Here is a 22054-nt window from a genome sequence, read left to right as displayed (position 1 = left end):
TACAAAGTGTGTGTCAGGAAAATAATTATTTAGCATGTTCCTATTTATTCTACAGAAACTTTGGCAACTTACCCCCATCCAGCTATGATGATAAATCCAACAGGGATCTTTATTACATCTCTTTTCTTTAACAGGAGTAAAGTGAGAGAGAGGAATCCTAAGACGACAATAGAATTGTCTACTTTATTGCTTTTCATTAAAAAAGGTAACAATTGAAGAATCTAGCTACACTACAACTGGTATCCAATGTCACACAGCTGGTTAGATTTTTCTTTCTAGCTCCTCAATATATTAAGTCAAAAGCTACAAGCTATAAGCTACAATGTTTTTTCCTACTTTTACTCTGACAAAATTATATAATAACGATTACCTTCAAAAGTTACATTATAAATAGGCTTTTAAAATATTAAAGAAACTTGGGCTCACTGTACGGTAAGGTAAACCATTTACAAACAGTTTCTAATGGGTTAATAAACATTTAATAGATGTCATAAGAATGTTATAGACATGAGTAGTTTGTTTTTATAGTTGCTCATAAGGACATTAGTAACAGGTGTTATAGATGGTTATATCAACCTATTGACCAACTGGACACTATAACAATTATTCATTAAAACATCTATTAACCTGTTATATATAGCTAAATATAAACAGAACTTTAATATAAACAATACATAACCAGAAACTCTGTACATTTTTACATATGCACAACAGTGTCTTTGAGCTGGACTTCCCAATTCTATTATCAGTCCTTCATAATTCAGGAAGTTAGCAAACTACATACTTCCATAATTTAGGAGAAAAACTGTGGATAAGATTATTTTTAAATGGGCAACGAAAGCTGGGGTCCTAACTCCATAATTATGTATCTAAATAAGGAGCCTGATTCTCAAACAGCTACTCCCATTGGGAAATGTCCTGTCTTTATGGGGCTAATCGTATGTGGGTATTTGTGAATGAAATGCAAGTGCAAAGAGGCTGCCCACTTAAAACTGGTTCTGAGACACACATATGGTTGAGTAATACAGGAGAGGTGGGCGGCCTTTTCAAGCCAAGTTTCCTCATAAGAAATCTTGTCTGTACCTGTTCATGTTTCATCTTCAGAGGCCACTGCAAAGCTAAAAAACCATAATCTACATGATGTAGTTATCTGAGCTGTCTTGTTCTACATGGTCACTCTCACCTTAGTCTACCCAAGTGCCTTGCCTCATTCCGTCTACTTCTTTTGATCAATTTTCTCCACTTTTATGCCACCCCATATGCCTAGCATAACTTTCCCACAGCTCTGATATTGTACAGCAATCTGAATAATCCTTAAGAACCTACGAAAAACTCACACACTGTTAATGAAATATTAAAAGGCTACACCCCACTGTTCACTCTGTGTTTGCTTTTGCCTTTAGAGCTCGCTTCTGCAATTTGTTCAGTACAAGCGGGCTGCACCTGTGCAGAACCGTACTCAAATCATCAGAGCTCTGCATAGGCACTGCAGTCTATCCACAAGCCACCAACTGCAGGATCAGGGCCTTACACTGTGAACGCCTCAGTGCAGGCATGTATGTTTCTGGTTGGCAATGACCAACCGCTATATAGCAGTGGGAACATTTATAGTATTATATAAATTTTTAATATACAATCAATGAGGAAGGATGACTGCAAAATATAATCAAATACTCCAGAACATTAATTGTACACTACAATACATATTTTTACGATGTGAAAGAAGTTATTCACAGTCCAACTTACCCGTCCACAAATAAGTACTGTAAAGTGAGCTGTATAACAAGATGAACACCAAAATCTGCAGGGTGATGTTTCTCTCTCTAATAGTGAAATTCCACATCACCATTCCAATGCAGGCAACAACCTGTGAAAGAAGAGTGAAGCTACAATCATTTTAGTATTGAAATGAAAATATTAGGGAGGGAAATAAATAGCATTTATAACAGCTACAACAGTTACAAAAAATCCACTATCCGCAGTCAGATATGCTGAATTGTGTTTGAATTTATGAATGATCAGATATTTAAAAATGAATAAAAATATCTGTTTTTCAGGGATTTTCTATTTTTGACAACAAACGTATACTCTAGAGTCAGACAAACCTGAAATAAGAGGATTCAGAAAACAAATTTTATAAAATACCTAAAATAAAAGGTACACACCCTTTTTGTCTAAAGTGTTTTAGGGATGCTGAAAAAAAATGAGGTTGATAGAGGTTTGGATATCTGGGGGAGTTCCCAAGTAAATAATTCACACTTGGGGATGCAACCTGTATAAGGAGAAGTTTAGTAATGAAGGGGCTCAGATAAACAGGGCTTTTCTGTAATACAAATGTAAGAAAAATAGCCTTTACAGTTGAAGTTAACTTGCCATTATAAAAAAAAAAAAAAAAATGTCTCTAATTTAAAGAAACGATATTTGAAAAAGATGACCCCATAATAAAGCCCAGCTGTTTTTAATATTTTGTACTCTATATTTCTATCAATATTATACTTAAGAAAAGGGTCTGCTGCACATGCACATGACAGGCACCATCATCTTCCCACTGAAGTCAATGGGAGTTTCGCAGTTGATTTCCAGGGAAGGAGGTCCTATCTGATCTTTTCTCCAAGTGCTAGGCACCTGTAACAGACTTTTACTTGTATCGATGACAATTACAGATGTGTATAGAGAGCACTCCCCCAACTACTGAATGAATTTATGATGTTTATGATCATATCTATATGATAAGCAAGAGTACCATTTGCAAAGCATAGGGAAAAAGAAGCGCACAGATTCCAGTGAGCAAAGGTTGGTTCAGTCTTTCCCTCTCTCACAGTACGTGCAGAATTCTCATGCAATTTACTCCATTTATGTGAATCTTGCAGCAGAGACCTTATAAATCCAAATCTTTTCTGCCAAGTCTGAACCTGAAAGATCCCATGGCTCTTTTTTCAAATACATGATTTTGCTCTAGTGTCCTTGGTCAACATTTCCCTCTCACTATTGACCCATCTGTGTACCAGCTGTCCTCAAGTGGTTGGCAGCCACCAAAAGAAGATGGCTTCATTTCAGTGGCGCTTAATGTATATATAGATTAGGAAGCATTTTGGGATGAAAAGATATATGATTAACACCACCTAGAAATATACATATAAAATTGAGCGAAGAATGTATTCCGAATTCGAGCATTCACTCTGAATTTTCTGTATTTCTCAGTTTGAGACACAATTCTATCAGAGAGACTTTAATGTCCTAATCATTAATAATTTTATTCCAACAGAATCACACAGGATTGTTCTGTATAATAAATACTAGACAGTGTACTACACAAAATTTCTGAGGCATAACAACACTGAAGCTGTTTAGAAAGTAATGTGTTAGATCTTTTTTCCCCTTTCTTCATCAGATGTCTATAAAGTAATCTCCGTGGAAAGCAGTCTTGGAAAAAATAAAAGCTTGTATCTAAAGATTTGTATATGCTACATGGCACTGACCTGAGCAATGAGTAAGTTTGTAGTAAGCATATGAGGAAGCTGTTTATATTTCTTACTCAAAAGAATAACAGTAAGAGACCAGATCTGTAACAGACAAAAGAGTCAGAGTTCAATTTAGGAGTTTTAAAAATTAAGATGAACACTCAGGTTACCATACCAGAAATTAAATATTCAACAAGTCATTTCCTTTACTTTTTGGATAACAAAGCTGGAATAGTCAGCTCTCTGCCACCTGCTCCCAGTCCCTTTGCCGCAGGAGGCATAGCCACAGCGCGGTTCTTCTTTGTGCTTGAGAGGGTATGACTTCTAGGGGGCTGTTGTTCCTGGGACAAGTTAGAGTTGCTCTATCACGTGCAGGAGGCTGGTTGTCCCTCAGGAACAAAGGGGTGGAAAGATGCTGAAAAGCCACCTATGCCTCCTTAGGGGTGCTCAGGATAGGAGGATCTGGCGCTTGCTTGCTCTCTCTCTCTTTTTAGTTTAAGATACAGCTCCTACCCATTTCTCTTTTACAATCCCCACAAAGGCCTGCTGATTGCCAATATGCAAGTTCTAATTGTGGCTGGCTTCCATTTCTCCTCAGTGTCACAGTCAGTGCCCCACTCTATATTCTGCTGTTTTGTCAACTTTTTAAGGTTCTGTTGAGATATTTAAGAATCCAGGTTAACAATATTCACACTTCTTCAAAAAGTATGATGAGCTACATTTAGAATTCTATCTCCAGAAGCAATCTTCCTACATAAAATTGATAATCAGTAAGGAGAAAAATTTTGCTTATTATGAAGGACTATATATATTACACGCATTTCATTTTTACTTCATTTTTCAGCTGTGGGGCACATATTCTTTCCTTTAAATTAGTGAAACTTTAGGGAGTACACACAAGAATGTAATCAGTAAACCACATCTATTTCTTCATATTCATCATTACATATTTTATATCTCAACATAACTATTTCCTCCTTTTATTAGAAATATCAAAAAGGGGCATTAAAATTGTGACACACACAGGCAAAAGCCATGAAACTCAAAAGTAAGTCTGAGATAGTTTCTGGAAAGATGAACTCCAAAGCTAAAAATGGAATAAAACCCAGAAACTGTGTTACATGAAAAAAACAGAACAAACCTACTCATGGCATTGTAATGACACCAAATGATGCATTCTGGGATGTCACATCCTATTTTATGAACAAGGCAACCAGAGGATGATGCCAGGAAAAGTATTTTCCAAACATTTTAATGTAGAACTTCCATGCGAAATGCTCCCACTAGCCAAGTCTGTGGAGGCATTCAGCTCAGAGAGATGCCTGGGCTTTAACTTCGATCTGAGCTACTTCTATGGCCCCTGGCTTGGTAGCATTTGAGCGCCTCACAATCTGTAAACTATTTGTCCTCAAAACCCCCTATTAGGAAGGGAAGTGCTGTCATCCTCAATTTTACAGATGGGAACTGAGGAAGAGAGGCCAAATGGCTTGCCCAAAGTCACACAGGTGGTTTGTGCCAGATCAGGGAACTGAACCTGGGTCTCCAAAGTCCTAAGATAGTGCCCTAACCATTGAATCATCCTTTCTTACTACTACTTAGTGTTCATGTTACCTTTACAGTTGACCCTTTACCCTACCTCTGTGAGCCTCTCTCTCTCCTTCCCATTCCCTCTGGCAACAGGATAAGAGTGATGAAGTGACAATTTTGTCTTTCAATTACCTGGTTTGTTGTTTGTCATGACCTTACTATCACTTAATGTGGTTTTGGTATTTCCTTCACCTTACAGTAATATCAATACTTACCAGGGAGACAAGGCTGACAATACTTATATCAAAGCTAACATTTTGGATTGCAGATGCCAGTGGGTTTGGATCCATAGACGGAATGGTCAATAGCCAAGCAGAAACATACATGATAGGAGCAGACACAAATGTGCTTATCACCATTCCTGAGGTAATCTGCAAACAGAAATCAAAAGGAGACAGTGGAGAAGATATCAATTCTCTAGTTAAATTATCTGTTTTTAGAAAACATACCATGGGCAAAATTCTACCCTTGTCTTAAATACCATATGAAATTCTACTGAAGTCAATGTATTGCACATGTAAAAGATCAATCAGAATTTGAGCTATGAATTGTAGGAAATACATCCATTTTTTGCAGACAGTTAAGAATAAGATGAAAGTCTTGTAATGAGCATCATCTAAAACAAGTTCAGTTTAGAAGCCCCCTCTGAAAATTCTCTTTTACATTAGCAGTGCTTTCTCACATGAGTAATTCCAATAACTCCAGTGCAGGACTGGGCCCACATAGTGCAGTGTTGTGTCACAATTTAGTGTCTCCCTCCAGTGCACAGCTTTATATTTTAAATTGACAAACAAAATTTGGTTTTAACATACCTGCATTTGCCATCACTCAAATTTAAGGAGGAAAAAAACCAAAAACAAACAAACACAGGTGTATTTGTAAGTTATATATTGGCAGGCTGCAGGTCCACCGACAGCAATTCTGGGCCCCAGGGCAGAACAGTCTCATCCTGCCTCTTCCGCCCACAGCCCACCCCCACTCCGCCCCAGGCCCTGCCCTGCTCAGCCTGTTTGCCGCCATGTCCCTCCCCCCTCCTCCATTCCCCTCTTCTCCGCAACCCTCCCTTTTCCTCAGCTGGTGAGCAACAGCTGGGGAGGCAGCAGCAGCAGGGATGCGAGGGGAGGCTGGACGCAAGTGGTGAGCAACGGCAGGGAGGTAGAGCGGGGAGCACGTGGAAGGAGCAACGCAGCGAGCAGTGGGGCCAGACAGGGTAGGACTAGACCTCCTGAGGTCCCTTACAACCCTAATCTTGAGTGTGGGTGGGGCTGTGGACAGAAGAGGCCTGGTCCCTTTTAAATTGCCGGGCCCCTGGACAATTGTCCCCTTTATACCCCACACCCCACCCCCCGTCGGCGGGCCAGTATTTTGGTTTTCCATGGCTTTCTCACTTTTGGAATTCCCATGGTAGCAGCAGCAGTGGGGATTCTACAAACACCAGCCCCTCTGACTAAAAAAGGGACATTGCCAAGCTTGAAGGACACAAAATTCAGCCTACAATACTTTGTTGTTATATTTTTCTGCATATTTTTTGCAAAAACCTGTGCAATTCTTTTTTTAAAAAAATTACAAATGTTTTAATATTATTTTGCCTAGAAGGAATATTGAAAAAAAACAAACAAACAGTTACAGATACACGTCTATCTAGGACCAGATTCTGGAACTATGTGAAATGCCACCCCAAAATGCTGCTAAAAAGCAGCATCAATGGTGTGCTCATATTCAAGGCAGCAGCAACTCCACATACAGCCTCTTCCCCGGTCTCTCCCTCTGTCTCACAGCATCTTGAATAATCTATATGGGAAGTGTGGACAGGAGCCACTGCCAGGTCAGGTAATAAACATGATGCACTCTGGCTACTTGGACTTTACACCCTGAAGTGTATGGGGAGTATGTGCAAGAATTTGTCTCACTTTATAAAACAGCTCTCCTGCTCAAGAGTTATTTGTAATAAATCCAATAGAGTTAGAGCAATGTCCTTAGGATAAAAAACAAGAACTACATGTATTCTTAACAAAGGTTTAACCAAAGGGGAGAGAGTCACTCAAGGTGGGATTTTCAAAACTGACCTAACTCAGCACTCACTGAAGTGAATGATAAAACTTCTATTGGCTTAACAGGAAAATGAAAAAAGTTAGGTCAATGCTGAGCACTTTTGAAAATCCCACACTAAGTTTTTCCTTATGCTTTAAAAGTTATTTCAGTCTACATACTCTTAATCTAGACTCTAGGAATAGGACCTTAGGTTTAAAAAAAAAAAAATCTGTGTTATGTGAACACTTGAGACAGAAAGAAAAAAACTGCCTAGTTTAATTGTTAATTTGAAATGCAATTCATAGTTTGATCCCATGCATACGAGAACCAGATGTGTCTATATTATTAAAAGCTAAATTTCTCAAAAGTTTGTATTGAAAATATTTGTTCAGTAAAATTTAAAATTAGTGCTGAGTTTGCTAAATGTTAGGCACATACAATCTCTACTTCCATATTGAACTGGGTTGCAAAGATAGCCACGCCAGGTGCTGCTGGAAAAACTCCATAGAGAAATGCATAGTTTGATAAACTGGTGTGGTTGACTAAGTTGTCACTCTTGTCCAACAATTCCACCATTTCTCTACAGAAGAGTGGCATCATCAGTCTGAAAAGGAAAGAAAAAATGAATACACATTACTCACTTAAGTGACATTTCCCTGTATTGCTTTCACCTCAAAAGGGGAAATTTCAGGCTTTTCTGAATAATAATATTAAATGATATACAAATAGGAGAGGGACCTCACTTTCAATAACTGCTTCCCCAGATACAATGGTGTGTATACACAAAACATCACCTTCAAAGAAATATACAATAGAACTCCAATAGTAAGTTAAGATACTTACAGACTACTGCAACATGTTTGCACAATGAACTAATACAGACAGAAGTAGATTCCAATCAGTCACCACCTAAATCCTTTAAAACAATTTACTCTGATTTTAGGGCCAGATCCAATGCCCAATGATGTCAGTATGAGTTTTATACCTGCACAACTGAGATCAGAATCTGGTCCAGGATCTTGTTTAAGATAACCAAGTCAGAAAAAGCTCTCCACATGTCAGGCAGCCAGATGGAGCACCTAGTTCCTGGCATGATTTTGAGAATGCTGTGTCATGGAGACAAGATATAGTGGAAGCTTTGCTATTATTAGCATCCTTGTGACATCTCCCAAACAGTCCATTGATCAGAAAAATTGCAGAAGGCTCTGAGAAAGCCACACATACCTTGCTCTGCTAACTGAAGGAAGGATGCCATATAGTGGCAGCTGCTTCTGGGGGCAATCTATAGTAGAACTGGGGAAACCCTACAGGCTGCAGGATAAAGAAGTGGGCAATTACCCATGGTTGAATAGCTTGTTGTATGAGTTCAGTGGAGAGCAGGAACTTTACAAACAAAACAAAGCTTTTATCTATAAATATTCAGGTTAAACAATTTTGGGTATACTGTCCCTTCTTAAAAAGAAGAAAACAAACAGCAAGCATCTACTATAAATGGGAAAATCTTTTATGTGGTAGGCGGAGTAAAGAATCTTAGTGGAGTTCTTTTTGCAAAATTGAAACAGCATTAATGGACTACCCAGTAAACTTCTTACTTAGTCACTAAACATCAGAGACAATTTAAAATTGACAAGCTCTCCAATAATTTTTTATAAGTTGCACTAAGAGCTAGAATTTTTTAAGGATATAAACCCATTTTTTCATAATATGCTGACCTGCTTTTTGTGCAAAGTCAGAAACCAACATTTTCAAAGGCGGGTGCCTCAAGTTAGTCTCCTAACTCCTTGTTAAGATATATAAATAAAAAATTATCTGATTTTCAGGGTACTGAGCATTCACAAATGCCACTGAAGTCACTGGTACTGCAGGTGCTCACTCACCACCTTTGAAAGTTAGGCAAGTCCCTAAATATGGAACTAAGAGCCTATTTTTAGGCATCTAGGTTGGGAAATATTGGCCATGATTTCCAAGCAAGTAAAAAATAAGTTTCCCTTAACAACGCTGTGTCAATTCAGCACCTTTTTTGGATATTGGGTGGGGGAGCAGTGGGCAAAAATTCACACAGATGTATATAGCCCTAGCATTAAACAAAAAAATAGCATGGACATCAATTAGTTTTCCTCCATTTTTTTTCATGTGTCCAATTCACAACTTCACCATAATTTATCTGGGTTATGCATGCTAATTATTTTTACTCTACCAACATCCAAGCTCCTCTTCAGATGATGTTTATATTTCTTTGATTATACCAAAGCAGTAATATTGCGATGTGAACTGTAGCTCCACAGCAAGCAAAGAGGGCACAGTTCATCAGTAAGAACATTTATCTTTATTTAGTCAGGGCAGAGTGATGGCAGAAGTTATTTCACAGGCAAATTGGCTGAACTTTAAAGGGAAACTATCATTTACTGATACTCGAAATTGAGATTAGACTATAAAACTGTTTATTTAAATGTGAACAGAAGTGGGTTTTAAAAATAATTTAATCCCAAATACACATTTGGGGGATTTACACATTCCCACGCAGCACAAAAAGTTAAACTCACTCAAAAGCAAATAGGAACAAGTGAAGCTCACCAGTTTAGTTTCATCCTCTAAGCTAAGCAAAATGCAAAATCTAAGCAAGCAATTTAGAATAATGAAAAGATATTTTAAACAAATTTACTGTTTTAATAATCTAAGATATTATTTGTAAGCGATATATATTAATAATATTGACTCTGTCCCTTTAATGCTTTTCTAAATGTTGAGAGATACAAAAAATACTGAGGCATGTAAATACAAAAGTAAACACGTCAAACTTACAGTTTAGCTGTGATGAGAAGAATCAGTGCAACAAACGCACTCTTCGTCAGTTTTTTTATTTGTCCCACCATGGTGAGTCCAAGGTAAAAAAGTGCTGAACCAGAAAATGAACTGGCTAGTCCATCAAGGAAGTTTTCAAGATACACTGGAATCTTCTGGCCAAGAATAAAATTTGAGGCAATTCCTATGAAGACCATGAATACTATTGGGTTCTGCAACACTCGAAGGAGCCCGAGTCCCACTATTTTTATTTTGTTGTGTGACATACTACGATTATCTCTCCATTTCTGGATTTCACAGAAGATAAACCCAAGAGGGTTTAACATCATAAGAGATATTGGAGCCACTAAGTAAATGTACTGGAGATATTCCGGGTAAGTGGTTTCATATAAAGCTTCAACTAGAAAACAGGAAAATGGAAAGTGATTATTGACAACATTTTTAACAAAAATATATGATTTAACATTAAAATAAATGATTGTTCTCTCAAAAATAAAAAAAAAAATGTTTTTTATACTAACCATATTAGCCTAATTAACAGTTGAGTATTTAAAACTAGTGCAAGAGGACAGTGAGGCTATAAAGAAATGCATGGTTAATTCCCATTAGACCATGGATATGCATTGAAAATATTAAAAATTATGATAAAAGATTAACTATCCCATGTTGCTTTATTATACTATGAATATCCCAAGATCCAGCTGACAATGATTCATTTTGAAACAGTTCTAATACTGTTGTGCAACACCAAAACGATAATACCACATGCCCTCCACGGTAGATTGTTCAGCATTTCAGATAAAATAAATTGTTTCTGCTGCACATTCCTGAATCATGGGAGAGCCACTGCATATTAATAGCACAGTTTGTGTAAGAGTCCAATTTGCAAATTGTTTTTCTTCTGACAAGTCTTTTAGATCTCTTTGAAATTTAACCAGCCACTTGATGTGTGTGTGACAGGTGTAATTCATCATATTGTATTTATGCTCACTTTATGGCACTCAGCATAATAAACTGAAAGATAAATTAGTGCAAAACAAATAAGCAGTGTGAATGCCCTGGGATTACTCGGGTCAGGAGCTGGGATTTAGGTGTCTTGGATTGTTTCCAACTTTGACCACAATTTGTTTTGTGACCTTGGATAAACCACTTAGGACTCGCACTTCAAAGGTACTGAGCACAGGTAGCTCTCATTGAATTCTGAAGAACAGGCCATTAGCCACTCTGACTCACTTTAGACATCAGTAAAATGAGTGTGTGATATGTATACATGATTGTCATCAAATAATTGGTTAAAGGTTAATAAATACTGTAGCTTTATCAATCTTTCCCACCCCTTTTATTAGATCACTTCTTCAGGGCAGTGTCTCTAGCTTTTGTATGTTCGGCAGATGCCAAGCACACTTCTGGTCACTTTAAAATAACCAGTAAGATACTTTTAGAACACTGGATGAAAGCAGCAAAGGAAGTTCAAGTTATTATTAGAAAATGCTACGCTACCACCGTAACGCCATAATGAAGACACTTCCTACCTCAATGGAAGAATAGTTTCCATCTATGTAGTTAATCTGCCTCTCCAAGAGGTGGTAGCTATGCTGATGAAAGAATTCTTCTGAGAACCTAGCTGTATCTACACCGGAATTAAGTCAACCTAATTTCATGGCACAGGGTGTGAAATTTTTCACAGCCCTGAGTAATGTAGCTAGGATGAACTAATTTTAAGTGTAGATCAGGCTTTAGTAAGCCAAAACAGGGATAAATTAGAGATTAGTGCAAAAGACACTTAACTAGGGACAGGTCTACACTATGAAATTTTGCTGGCATAGCTATGTCAGCCAGGGTGTGATGAGGTGTGATTTGAGATGGACATAGCTGTGCCAGCCAAAACCTCTAGTATAGTATACCAGCGTAACCATAGCAGCAAAGCACTCCTAATGTAGACCTAGCCTAGACCTTTCAATTTCAGACATCTGCTAATGGAAGGATTAGACCTGCTAGCCAGAGGTAGGATTGGGAGCTCCAAAAGTGAGATCCAGGGATACATCCCTGGGGAGAAGCCCAACCCTTCTGCAAACAAGTGGGAGAGGGTGGTCTCTGGATCCATCTCGTGCACCAGTCTCTGTCATATTTGGAATGCCAGCCCCCCTCTGTAGTCGCTCTCCCTCTCCCACCCACCCCCCAGTCTTTCAGAACTTCTTAGCTAAGGTGAAAGGCAAGAGCTGAGATTCTTCACTACTTTACATCTCCACCAACTTCCCGTCTGGTGCAAAAGGTGGGAAGAAAAAATATCAGCTACTCTTATCTGCCCTTCAGCCTCCCCTGTGAATAGCTCCCCCGTGAGTGCCTCCATTGCTGTTCCTATGTTTCACCAAGAAGCAACTGCATAAACTGACAGGAGTCTTGATAATTTCACTACTACCGAAAGCAGCAATGAAAACAGAGATTTTAAAAAATTTGTTCTGCTTCTGTTTTGCAAACCTATAAACTGTGGAAGCACTCAGAACAAAGACATTATGTCCTTTTAATCAGTTCACTTTTGGAAAGTTACCAGCACAACTCTAGCCCTTATAAATTTTAATTAAATTACAATTACTGTTTGCAGCCATTATAGGTAACAGTCACCTCACTTGCTTGGTAAAGTGTCCCATTTCTCAGAAGCAAGTGGATTTTTTTTTTAGGCCTGTACTACACTCCACAGTTGACAACAATCACACCAAAAGCACTTTGTTTCCAAAGTTATAAAACTGAGTATTCACAGATACAGTGATATAACAATCTTATATCTGATCCCTTTCCTGGTCCCTCCCAACAAGTCCAGGAAAGTTACACCTTCTGAAATAAACATTAATCTTGGTTTCTGTTGGCAGCCTTTTTACCTGTGTCCCACCTGGACAGGCCAACAAAAAAGACACCCAGCAATTAGCCAGTGCTATTTAATGTGCCAGCCAGACAGGAACGCTGAGAAGTCAAATTAGTACCTAATATGATAGATTAAAATCCATTTGTACATTTCATATTCCAGATAGAACAGAATTAGTTTTGCCAGAAATCTAAGAATTACGTGAACCCCTCTCTTTAGCTTCAAGGGCAAAGCAGACAACTAGCTGTCTGCTAAAATAATCCCATTGGTTAGGGAGAGCAAACATTATAAAAATAGGTCAATTAGTATCTCCAAAAGGGACTTCTAACAACAAGAATCAATGCAGCCGGCAGGGGATTGCAAACGTAGGCTGAAAGCTCCCATTTGCGTGAATCTACCTTCAAAGCAATATTTGAAGAAATAAAATACCGAGAAGGAAAAGGGGGAGCCTCATTCCTGTTTGTTTGATACCATTAATTATAATAATAAAAAGACTTCAAAATATGCAATGGACATTTCATAAGGGATAGTGACAACCTCCTGCTTAGAGAGGCTGAGTCAGGGGACAGAGATATCCGATTCAGAGATATCCGATTTTATGAACACACTAAACACCTTCAAGATCAAAAAGGATCAGACTATAGCTGAGAGGGATGATGCAATACCAAAAAAAAAAAAAAAAAAAAAAAAAAAAAAAGATTTGCTGGCTCTAAATGAACACACACCTACAAGACTCACTGGTCAGCTATTTACCTCAGAGTACTTGGTAAAACACTTCATTTTCTGTTTTCAGCTTATGAACTCAGCATAATTAGCATTACTCACAGTACATACGTTATCAGCAGCATTTAAAGGGCAAGTTATTAGGATTCATTTATGCCCTGTTCCTATATTTTAATAATGAAGGCCAGAAACCATCTGGATTTGCAACATATTACTGGACTGCATCACCTTTACAGATTCTTGGATTACCTTTCCCAATTGAGTACTGAAAATACCACAAGTCAATCTAACAATGATTTGCTTTCCTGCATCTGCAGTAGTGCCTACCTATACTAGTGCATCAAAGAACATATTCTTACTTGATTTCCAAACATTTTAATAGTACTTCCTGATATTAGTTCTTCCATATTCATGCAACTTAAATATATATATATATAAAAAATGTACACTAAGATAAAGCAGCTCTACTCATTCATAGAAATATAGGGATGGAAGAGAACTCAGGAAGTCATCACATCCAGCCTAATGTGCTATGGCAGGACCAAGTAAATCTATTCTAGACCATCCCTGACAGGTGTCAAAGCTGTTCTTAAAAATTTCCAGTGACAGAGATTCCACAACCTCCCTTGGAAGCCTATTCCAGAACTAACTACCCTTATAGTTAGAATTTTTTCCCCTAATATCTAACCTAAATCTTCCTTGCTGCAGATTAAGCCCATTAATTCTTGTTCTACCTTCAGTGGACATGGATAACAATTGATCACTTTATAACAGACCTTAACATATTTGAAGACAGTTATCAGGTTCCCTCTCAGTCTTCTTTTCTCAAGAACATGCCCAGTTTTTTAAACCTTTCCTCATAGGTCAGATTTCCTTAACCTTTTCTCATTTTTGTTGCTTTCCCTGGACTCTCCAATTTGTCCAGCTCTTTCCTAAAGCGTGGCATCTAGAATTGGACACAATACACCAGCTGAGGCCTCACAAGTGCTAAGCAGAGCAGGACAAATACCTTCCGAGTTTTACATATGACATTCTCGTTAATATACCACAGAGATATTAGCCTTTTTAGCAAATACATCACATTGTTGGCTCATATTCAATTTGTGAGCCGCTATAACGCCCAGATTCTTTTCAACAGTACTACCACCTAGCCAGTCATTCCCCATGTTGTAGTGGTGCATTGATTTTTCCTTCCTAAATGAAGTACTTTGCACTTGACTTTATTGAATTTCATTTTATTGATTTCAGACCTCTTCTCCAATTTGTCAAGGTCTAATCCTGTCATCCAAAGTGCTTGTAACCCCTCAAAGCTTGGTGTCATCCACAAATTTTATAAGCACACTCTCTACTCCTTAATCCAAGTTTTAATGACAGTAGTGAATAGTTCCGGGGCCAGTACTGACCCCGTGAGACCCCATTAGATATGTCCTCCCAGTTGAACAGCAAACCATTGATACTCTGAGTGTGCTCTTTCAACTAGTTGTACACCCATTTTAGAGTAATTTCATCTAGACCACATTTCTCTAATTTGCTCATGAGAATGTCACGTGGGTATAATCACGACACACACATTACTTGCTCTGAACACCAAAGTCTGACATTTTGTCAGAGAGATTTTCCAATTGTGCGCGTGCTTGCCAACTGCTCTGTTGAACTCTTGACCTATTGAAGCACAGACATTTGGTTTCATTGGCTTTTAAGTAAATAGTGGCCAGACGGATTTCATTTTTAATTTTAAGCTTATTGTGGAGTACTTTGAGATATAATGAAAAGACTATGAAAATGAAAGTAGTTACCATTAACTTAAAAATACACACATTACAGTTATTTCTGATTTTTTAAAAACTTATTGTTACAAGCAACATCTACGATTATTATAAATGAAAGTTTAGGTGGCAAAAAAATCAGTGAGTTTACTTTGTGCATTTAAAAGCACTTTGTATCTAGCCAGCTTCACCGTTCTTCCTGTACAGTCACTTTTTCCTGTTTCTGTGGGTCTTTCATACAAAAGCAAGGGAGAGAACAACATTTAAAAAATAGGAAAATGTGATAAAAAATACACAAAAATTAATATGGGAATTCACAGGTAGATGCTTTTGTTTTATTTTTAAAACTGGCCAGAGTTCATGCTGAAAGGGTACTTTTAAGTAGTTGCTATTGTAAAGTGCAGACATGCCAATTTTTTATTTTTTTAAATTTTTTTAAATAAACTTCAGCTGGAATTGTGTTGGTTTTTAAATTGTGCTTTTTTTTACCTTTTAAGTAATTGGTGTTTAAATAGCCAGTTTTTCCTGTCAATTTTAATAACACATTACAGCTCACTATAAGTAAATTGTGTGTGTATGTTTGGGCTGCCATACACAGTAAATATTTTTGTAAGTGACTAAAAGCACATAGCACCAGCAACAAACACAACTACAAAAAGCCTGCCTACCAAAAGTAGAAGAGAGGGAGTGGACTTATGGACTATATTTTTATATTGTTTGAAATTTAAAAAGAGGGATGCAAAAACAAACAAAAAAGTAGAGAGAATAAAAGTTGTATTCCCGAAAGAAATATGATTTTTTTTTGTAAGATCTCCATTAGAATGGAGCTTTCTTGTTACACTCTGTGCTGAAGGCACAGAAAAAGTCACAAGAAGCTCAGATTTGAGATACCTGGTCATACACTACCAATGGACCATACAAAATCCTGTGTACATACAAAGTGACATTTCCCCCACAGAACATATGGCAATGCATGCCTGATGATCACATATTAGAACTGAGCCCAAAAGATGCAACTTTTCTCCATCACCTGCTACAGAAATTAAGATGTCAACATGCAAACAAGTATAGACAGCTATCTTCTGTTTTGAGCAGATTTAAATCTTCTTGAACAAACTCTACAATAGGCAGAAACACGCACATTAGATTATTTCTTTGTTAGGTCAAGAGCTAGAGCCAAGCAGGTACAAGGCAACACTGCTATTTCAGATCCTGAACTGTTGTATAAATGTACAATTAAGCTGAAACAGTGGGATTTTAAAGTTTGGGGAGACTCTAGTAGCCTGGATTAGAAATCAGCATGTTTTCAGTGGAGCGGTAAACCCTTAATAAGCCACTCATAATAAGAATTTTATTCTGTACTGCAATTTGTGGAAACAAAACCGTTTTGAAACAAAAAGAAAACTCACATAAATGATAAGCCTCTGCAGCCTCCAATAACTCTGTGACAATAGTGCAATGAGCAACACGACTACAGGACAGTGACAGTTTATTTCAGTCAAGTTTTCTAAATCTGTGTATGCAGTTTTCTTTTGGGGAGAGAGGGGTAGATCAGATCTTTGTGCGGGTTTTATAGTGCAATGTATACTGCATTACAAATCTTCCACACGCAGTAAACATTTCTAGTTTTAGGACTCTTTTGCAAGTTTTCACAAAGAACTAACAATTTTGATTATTTTAAAAACAAATATTTAAGGTGAGAATATTGCTCCCAACAAAGTTCCTCAGACAGCCCTGCTAACGTGCCTCAGCACAGATTTAGAGGGATCACTAGTGGGTATGAAATGTTAGATCCTGTCTACACTTACCTCCAAGATTCGGCGGCAGTTGATGGGAGTTACACAAGCTATGCAAAAAACTTGCATAACTCCCATCGACTTCTCTGCTCCTCTTCTGTGCACTGTCTTCACTGCACTGCGCCAGTTCCTGTCGACGCAGCACTACACCACTTATGAAAGTGGTCTTAATACGTCAATTTCTGGATCGACTGAGCAGGTCTTCGCTGACCACTCAGTCAATCCAGAGAAATCGATCTGAAGGCGGCAACTTTGCCACCATCAGTGTAGCCATAGCCTTAGTGTCAGCTACTTTTTCTTGGTCAACATGAACGTGGGCATCAGTCAATTGAAAACCAAACTAAGATCACCAGCTCATTATATGCAGGCCAATGAATAGCTAACAGATGGTAGTAACTTCTGGTCCCCATATACTTGGGGTAGATGCAAACTGACAAATTGCAGCTGAAAGACTCTATCCCATTCTCTGTTCCATCTGGTCAACACTTTTGAAGTCATAAGCATTGCTTTGTACAAGTAAACATATGTTTATTCATTGACAACTGTTTACACAGCCTAAGATTTCAGTTCAGCAGAAGGTAAAACAGCTCAAATTTAGACGCACAAGAGCACAAAACTGTACTAGGACAATGAAAAATAATGTTTAACACAGAAGTTTAAAAAAAACAACAAGAAAGTATAAGTGGTTTCTTACCTATAGGATATCCCAGTGCAAAGTCATTGCTTTGTGTAGCAAAAATAGGGAATAGTCCTGCTTTGCTAAACCGGCTTTCAGGACTGGCTACCAATAATGTTAAAATGCAGACTAAGAAAAATACAGAAGCTTTGGCAACCAGGATGCTGCAAAGGAAAGACCAGTTCACATTGGAAAAATTAAGTACCACCATGTTTTTGAATAGCAAAGCTGGGAGTGCAAAACGGGAGACAAAATTTCCCAGTCCTTTGGCCTGAGATGACGTGATGATGTTGGCTCTTCCAGCTATATATCCACAGAGGATGATGCCGAAGCATTGTAGCAGAGCTGGGAAAAGCCTGCTTATTGACATGGAAGGAGAACCACTGGTAACATTGAATTGGTAGCCCAAACTGCCAGGCAGGGAATCCGACATATTGGCTGAAGAGGAGAGGTTCTTTGCAGTAAAGTCTGAGAAAGTATCCATCTTCCCTCAATGCTTGTTTTAAAAGCAGAGTATGCAATGTTCTGATGTGTAAAAAAAAAGAGAGAAAGAAACAGTGTTATTCAACTTCTGAGTGGGTGTGTGTCTCACTGATTACTTTAAAATGCACTTCTAAGTCCCTCCCCCAAGCACTTCTATCTGCCAGCAGGCCAGAAAACAGCAACTACTTAGAATGAGAAACAAAATTGATAAAATAGAAAATTGTAAAATAATTTGGGTGGATCCCAAATACACATTCTTCCCTCCTTGGCTATTTCTCTCTTCTGTTGAAAGTGGCAAGTACACACAATTCACCAATAGCACATCTGTCAATTGGTACAAATATTAAAATCTACTTGGGTTTCAACTTTAACTCTAGTATACATTTCAAATGAAACATTAAAGCTAAATGTAACTCGTGAGCTGAAACAATTAAAATCTGTTGGCATAGAAAATGACATGACTTGAAGATTTTCTGCTGTATTCTCCAGAATCTAAAATTTATTTAAAATAAGAAAGACACTTTTAGCTCTTCTGGTTTAAAGAAAAATAAATCACTGTGAACTATCACAAAGTAGAGCTATGGCATTTGTCTTGTTGGGCCAAGACTAAAAACTAGTTTCACCTACCATGGCTATATCAGCCAGTGTACACAACGTTATTTTTAAAAAAACGAACTGTTTTAAGTAAGTTATGTCTCATGGACACCAACTGGCAGCAACATTTTAGCTGAAATTATACTTAATAGCTCTCTTTAAGAAACTGTTTCCTAACATCATGAAAAGCCAATGTGAGCAGGGCCAGAAGATGGAAGTTTCGTATATACTAAACTCTATTCAAGTCAGGAGATCCTGTTACACCACCGCTGGAAGCTGCTGGGGTAAAAAGTATCTCTCTGTTACAATCCATGCATAAATATCCTATATATGGTACAACTTGTAATGGTGTTATAATGAGCCAGGGGACAAATGTGTCATATTTGGGTCTGTCACAGGTGGGAGTCGGGTCTGTTCCATAGCGACCCACTTCAGGGCCAACTGTGGTAATGCAGATGCTCCCTGGCTTAGTCCACAAATTTTGGCTGCCTGCTTGCACCAGGGTAGCATGTGCCATAAGCTTGACTTCAATATCTAAACAGTTAAATAAAAACAAACTCATAATTTGGCTGTCTGCACCATTAAATAAACAAATACAACCACAAAAGTAAGCACTTAGTTGCAGTGCCTGAAAGCAAGACCAGAGTTTCTGTGTTAGCTGGGCTCTTTATCTGTCCTAGTGTCATGCTGAAGAGCTGCGCTGCACTGCCCTGAAAAAAAGGAGGCAAGCCTTTTTAACTGGCTTGCTGGCTCCTGATTGGTCAATGTCTCTTCCTCACCCATCTAGGCCACTGGAGGACTAAGTCTTGTTAGTAGCCTGGTCTGGTCATCGAGTACGGGTGGTGTCAGGGTTCCAATCCGTCCAGCAACGGACAAATAAGGACTGATAGACCCCCATCACAGGGTCTCATTACTAAACTATAGTTGTAGTGTAGATGGGGGAAGGAGTCAGCCTAAAAAACAGTGAGCTTTCCCCATACGTGATACCCTCTAGTCAAACCTGAAATCTACACTATTTCAAATGAGGAGTTACAAGCAGTTTCAGATCCTATCCTGCTCCCAAGTTCCTCAGGCAATTGTTATACAACCATATTTACATAATTTTAAAAGATTCCCCTCCCCCATCTTTGAGGATGCTGCATAAGATACCAATCCAAATGGGAAAATGTCTGACTCTGCTGAGGAAACAGTTTAACTGACTAAACACAAAGTGCTATCAAATGCAGAGTAAACAATCCGATTCAGTCTAATCTTATTTGGTTACAGCGTCGTTTGTGAATGGTGGGTAATGCCATTTGCAGACAAAATTGTGATTTTTTTAGTTGATGTGCCTCTTTCATGAAATGCCAAATGCCCCCACTGTGAATCATCTCATTGCTGACTACAAAACCAGAAAAATGTGTGGGTAGATGTACCCATCATACACCTTGATGTTCTATTCACCTAAAAGGACAAATTATATCATTTGATAAGAAGAATGCAAGTTCTGAATGTACAAAAGGGGAAATATTCTTTCAATTATTCAAATAGTTAAAATGTTTTCTACAGTCTTTAAAAATTGGCTAATGGCAATGTGGCTTTTAATGCTATAAAGTGCAGGGCCTCTTGTCCAAGACCAGGGACAGGACAACTCAGTTTAATATATTAATACATATTTTGGAGCGCACTGCTTTCTCTCTTACAATGCCTTAGGCATTAAAACGTAACATGAGCACCAAGCAGACTAGAAAGTAAGGAACTAGCCTCCTCCCTTTTCCCACTGACTATTCTCTGCCTGACCTCCAAGACATTTTGGAGTGGAGAGGGCACCTTACCATAAATAAAGATAGCTCTCTGTATTTTACCACCACTGCCTAATGCTATTCAATAAGATGCTACAATAGATGAGAATTCCTGTTCTAATCAAGAATAAATTCCAGTGGCCATAGAAGAACTCCTGATGTCCTCTGCTACCGCACCAGGTTAAAAAAAAAAGATCAGATCCCCATTCTAAGACAATTATCCTTTCTCACCAGCCAGACTTTCTGCATCATTCACCTGCTTAAGAACTCAAGACTCTATGTTATTTTTATGCTGAGAGGTGGTGGTGACTGCATGGATCACAGATCTGGGTAAGTACCTAACATTCAGGCTAAATGAGGGAACCATTAAATAAGATAATTTGTTTAGTACTAACTAACAATGGAAATCACCACTCAAGGGCTAGACCAGCATGGCAAGCCTGGGCAGTGGCTGGGCCACACTGGCCCAGGGATTTTCCTGAAGGCTGAAAACAATCATAGAGGCTGGCCAGGACTGGGGCAGGACAGCTGTGTATGTGAGAGACACAGAAGAGAAGTCAGAGCAGAGACAGAAGTAGCCAAGAACACAGCCTGAGCAAGCCCTGGGAGCATGGCTCTGAAAAAAAAAAAAAAAAGCCTAAAGAGGGAACTTTTGGGTTTGAGTGGTGGCTGAAAGGGGCTGGAAACTATGAGAAAAACTCTCTCTTGAGGTTTGATTCTTCCTATGTTCAAGGAAATAGGATTTTGTACATTCTCGGTAAGCAAACAGTTCTGCATCAAAGACATGCCTGGCTCTATCATCAATTTCTCTTTCTAACTGAAACCAGGTGCAGGACCCTGAATTTTGACTAAGGGCTCAGGTAAAAAAAGAGTTAAAAAAAGAGGGTAACGTTTTTGCCCTAGAGTAACCACAAAAGAAGCACTAGCATAGATACAGCACAGGCATTCTTTACTATCGGTAGACAACACAGTGTTAAAGATACCAATTGCTGGTCTACACTAGCATTCCCACTGTTGCAAGCAGTGGTGATGCTGCACTGGTCCTAGAGCAAGAGTTGGAGATTTTAAGAAAAATGCTAACACAGACCAGGCCACGGAGATACTGCTTTTTTTCTGTGCCCCAATTCAGACTGAGATGGAGACGCCCTTTCTAAATTCTACAGTTGCTATGGAAGCACAGCCAACAGAAAGTCACAAATCTGTTACGTGCTTTGGGATCTGCAGTTTGAAACAGAAAACACAATTTACAGTTTGTTTCTTTGCCAGTTATAAAGACAACCTTCATGCCTTGATTACTTTGCAGCCAGTGTGACAAATGCTCTAGTATCAACAGTGGTAGGAACTCTTCTCCAGCTTAATAGCACGTTAAAAACTTCAAAGCTTTGTTTGGATCATTTAATAGGCTGACTTTTTAAAGAAAGTTTTCCTAACCCAATTGAATTATAAAACATATTGCACTGTTAATCCAGGGTACCAATGAAGGCCAGTGTTCTC

At 38.4% G+C, this 22054-nt stretch overlaps 1 protein-coding gene across 5 annotated transcripts in view; it reads right to left on the bottom strand.

Moving 5' to 3' along the window:
• The window catches only part of GPR155 (G protein-coupled receptor 155), a 46746-nt gene that overhangs the window by 14206 nt on the left and 10486 nt on the right, over positions 1-22054 (bottom strand). For all 5 annotated transcript variants that reach the window (XM_067549220.1, XM_067549218.1, XM_067549222.1 and 2 more), the window contains exons 2-8: positions 17721-18227; positions 9882-10281; positions 7518-7683; positions 5264-5419; positions 3480-3563; positions 1747-1867; positions 73-157 (exon numbers count right to left, since the gene is read on the bottom strand). In XM_067549220.1, coding sequence (XP_067405321.1) covers positions 73-157; positions 1747-1867; positions 3480-3563; positions 5264-5419; positions 7518-7683; positions 9882-10281; positions 17721-18186 — 1478 coding nt within the window. In that variant the 5' untranslated portion in view covers positions 18187-18227. The remainder of the gene's footprint in view (positions 1-72; positions 158-1746; positions 1868-3479; positions 3564-5263; positions 5420-7517; positions 7684-9881; positions 10282-17720; positions 18228-22054) is intronic.

Source organism: Emydura macquarii, unplaced genomic scaffold, assembly GCF_026122565.2.
Source record: "Emydura macquarii macquarii isolate MOO-44397 ecotype Brisbane River unplaced genomic scaffold, CSIRO-AGI_Emac_v2 contig_1253, whole genome shotgun sequence".
Taxonomy (NCBI): domain Eukaryota; kingdom Metazoa; phylum Chordata; order Testudines; family Chelidae; genus Emydura; species Emydura macquarii.
The sequence above is the reverse complement of the archived record's forward strand: the minus strand, read 5'-3'. Positions and strand labels throughout refer to the sequence as shown.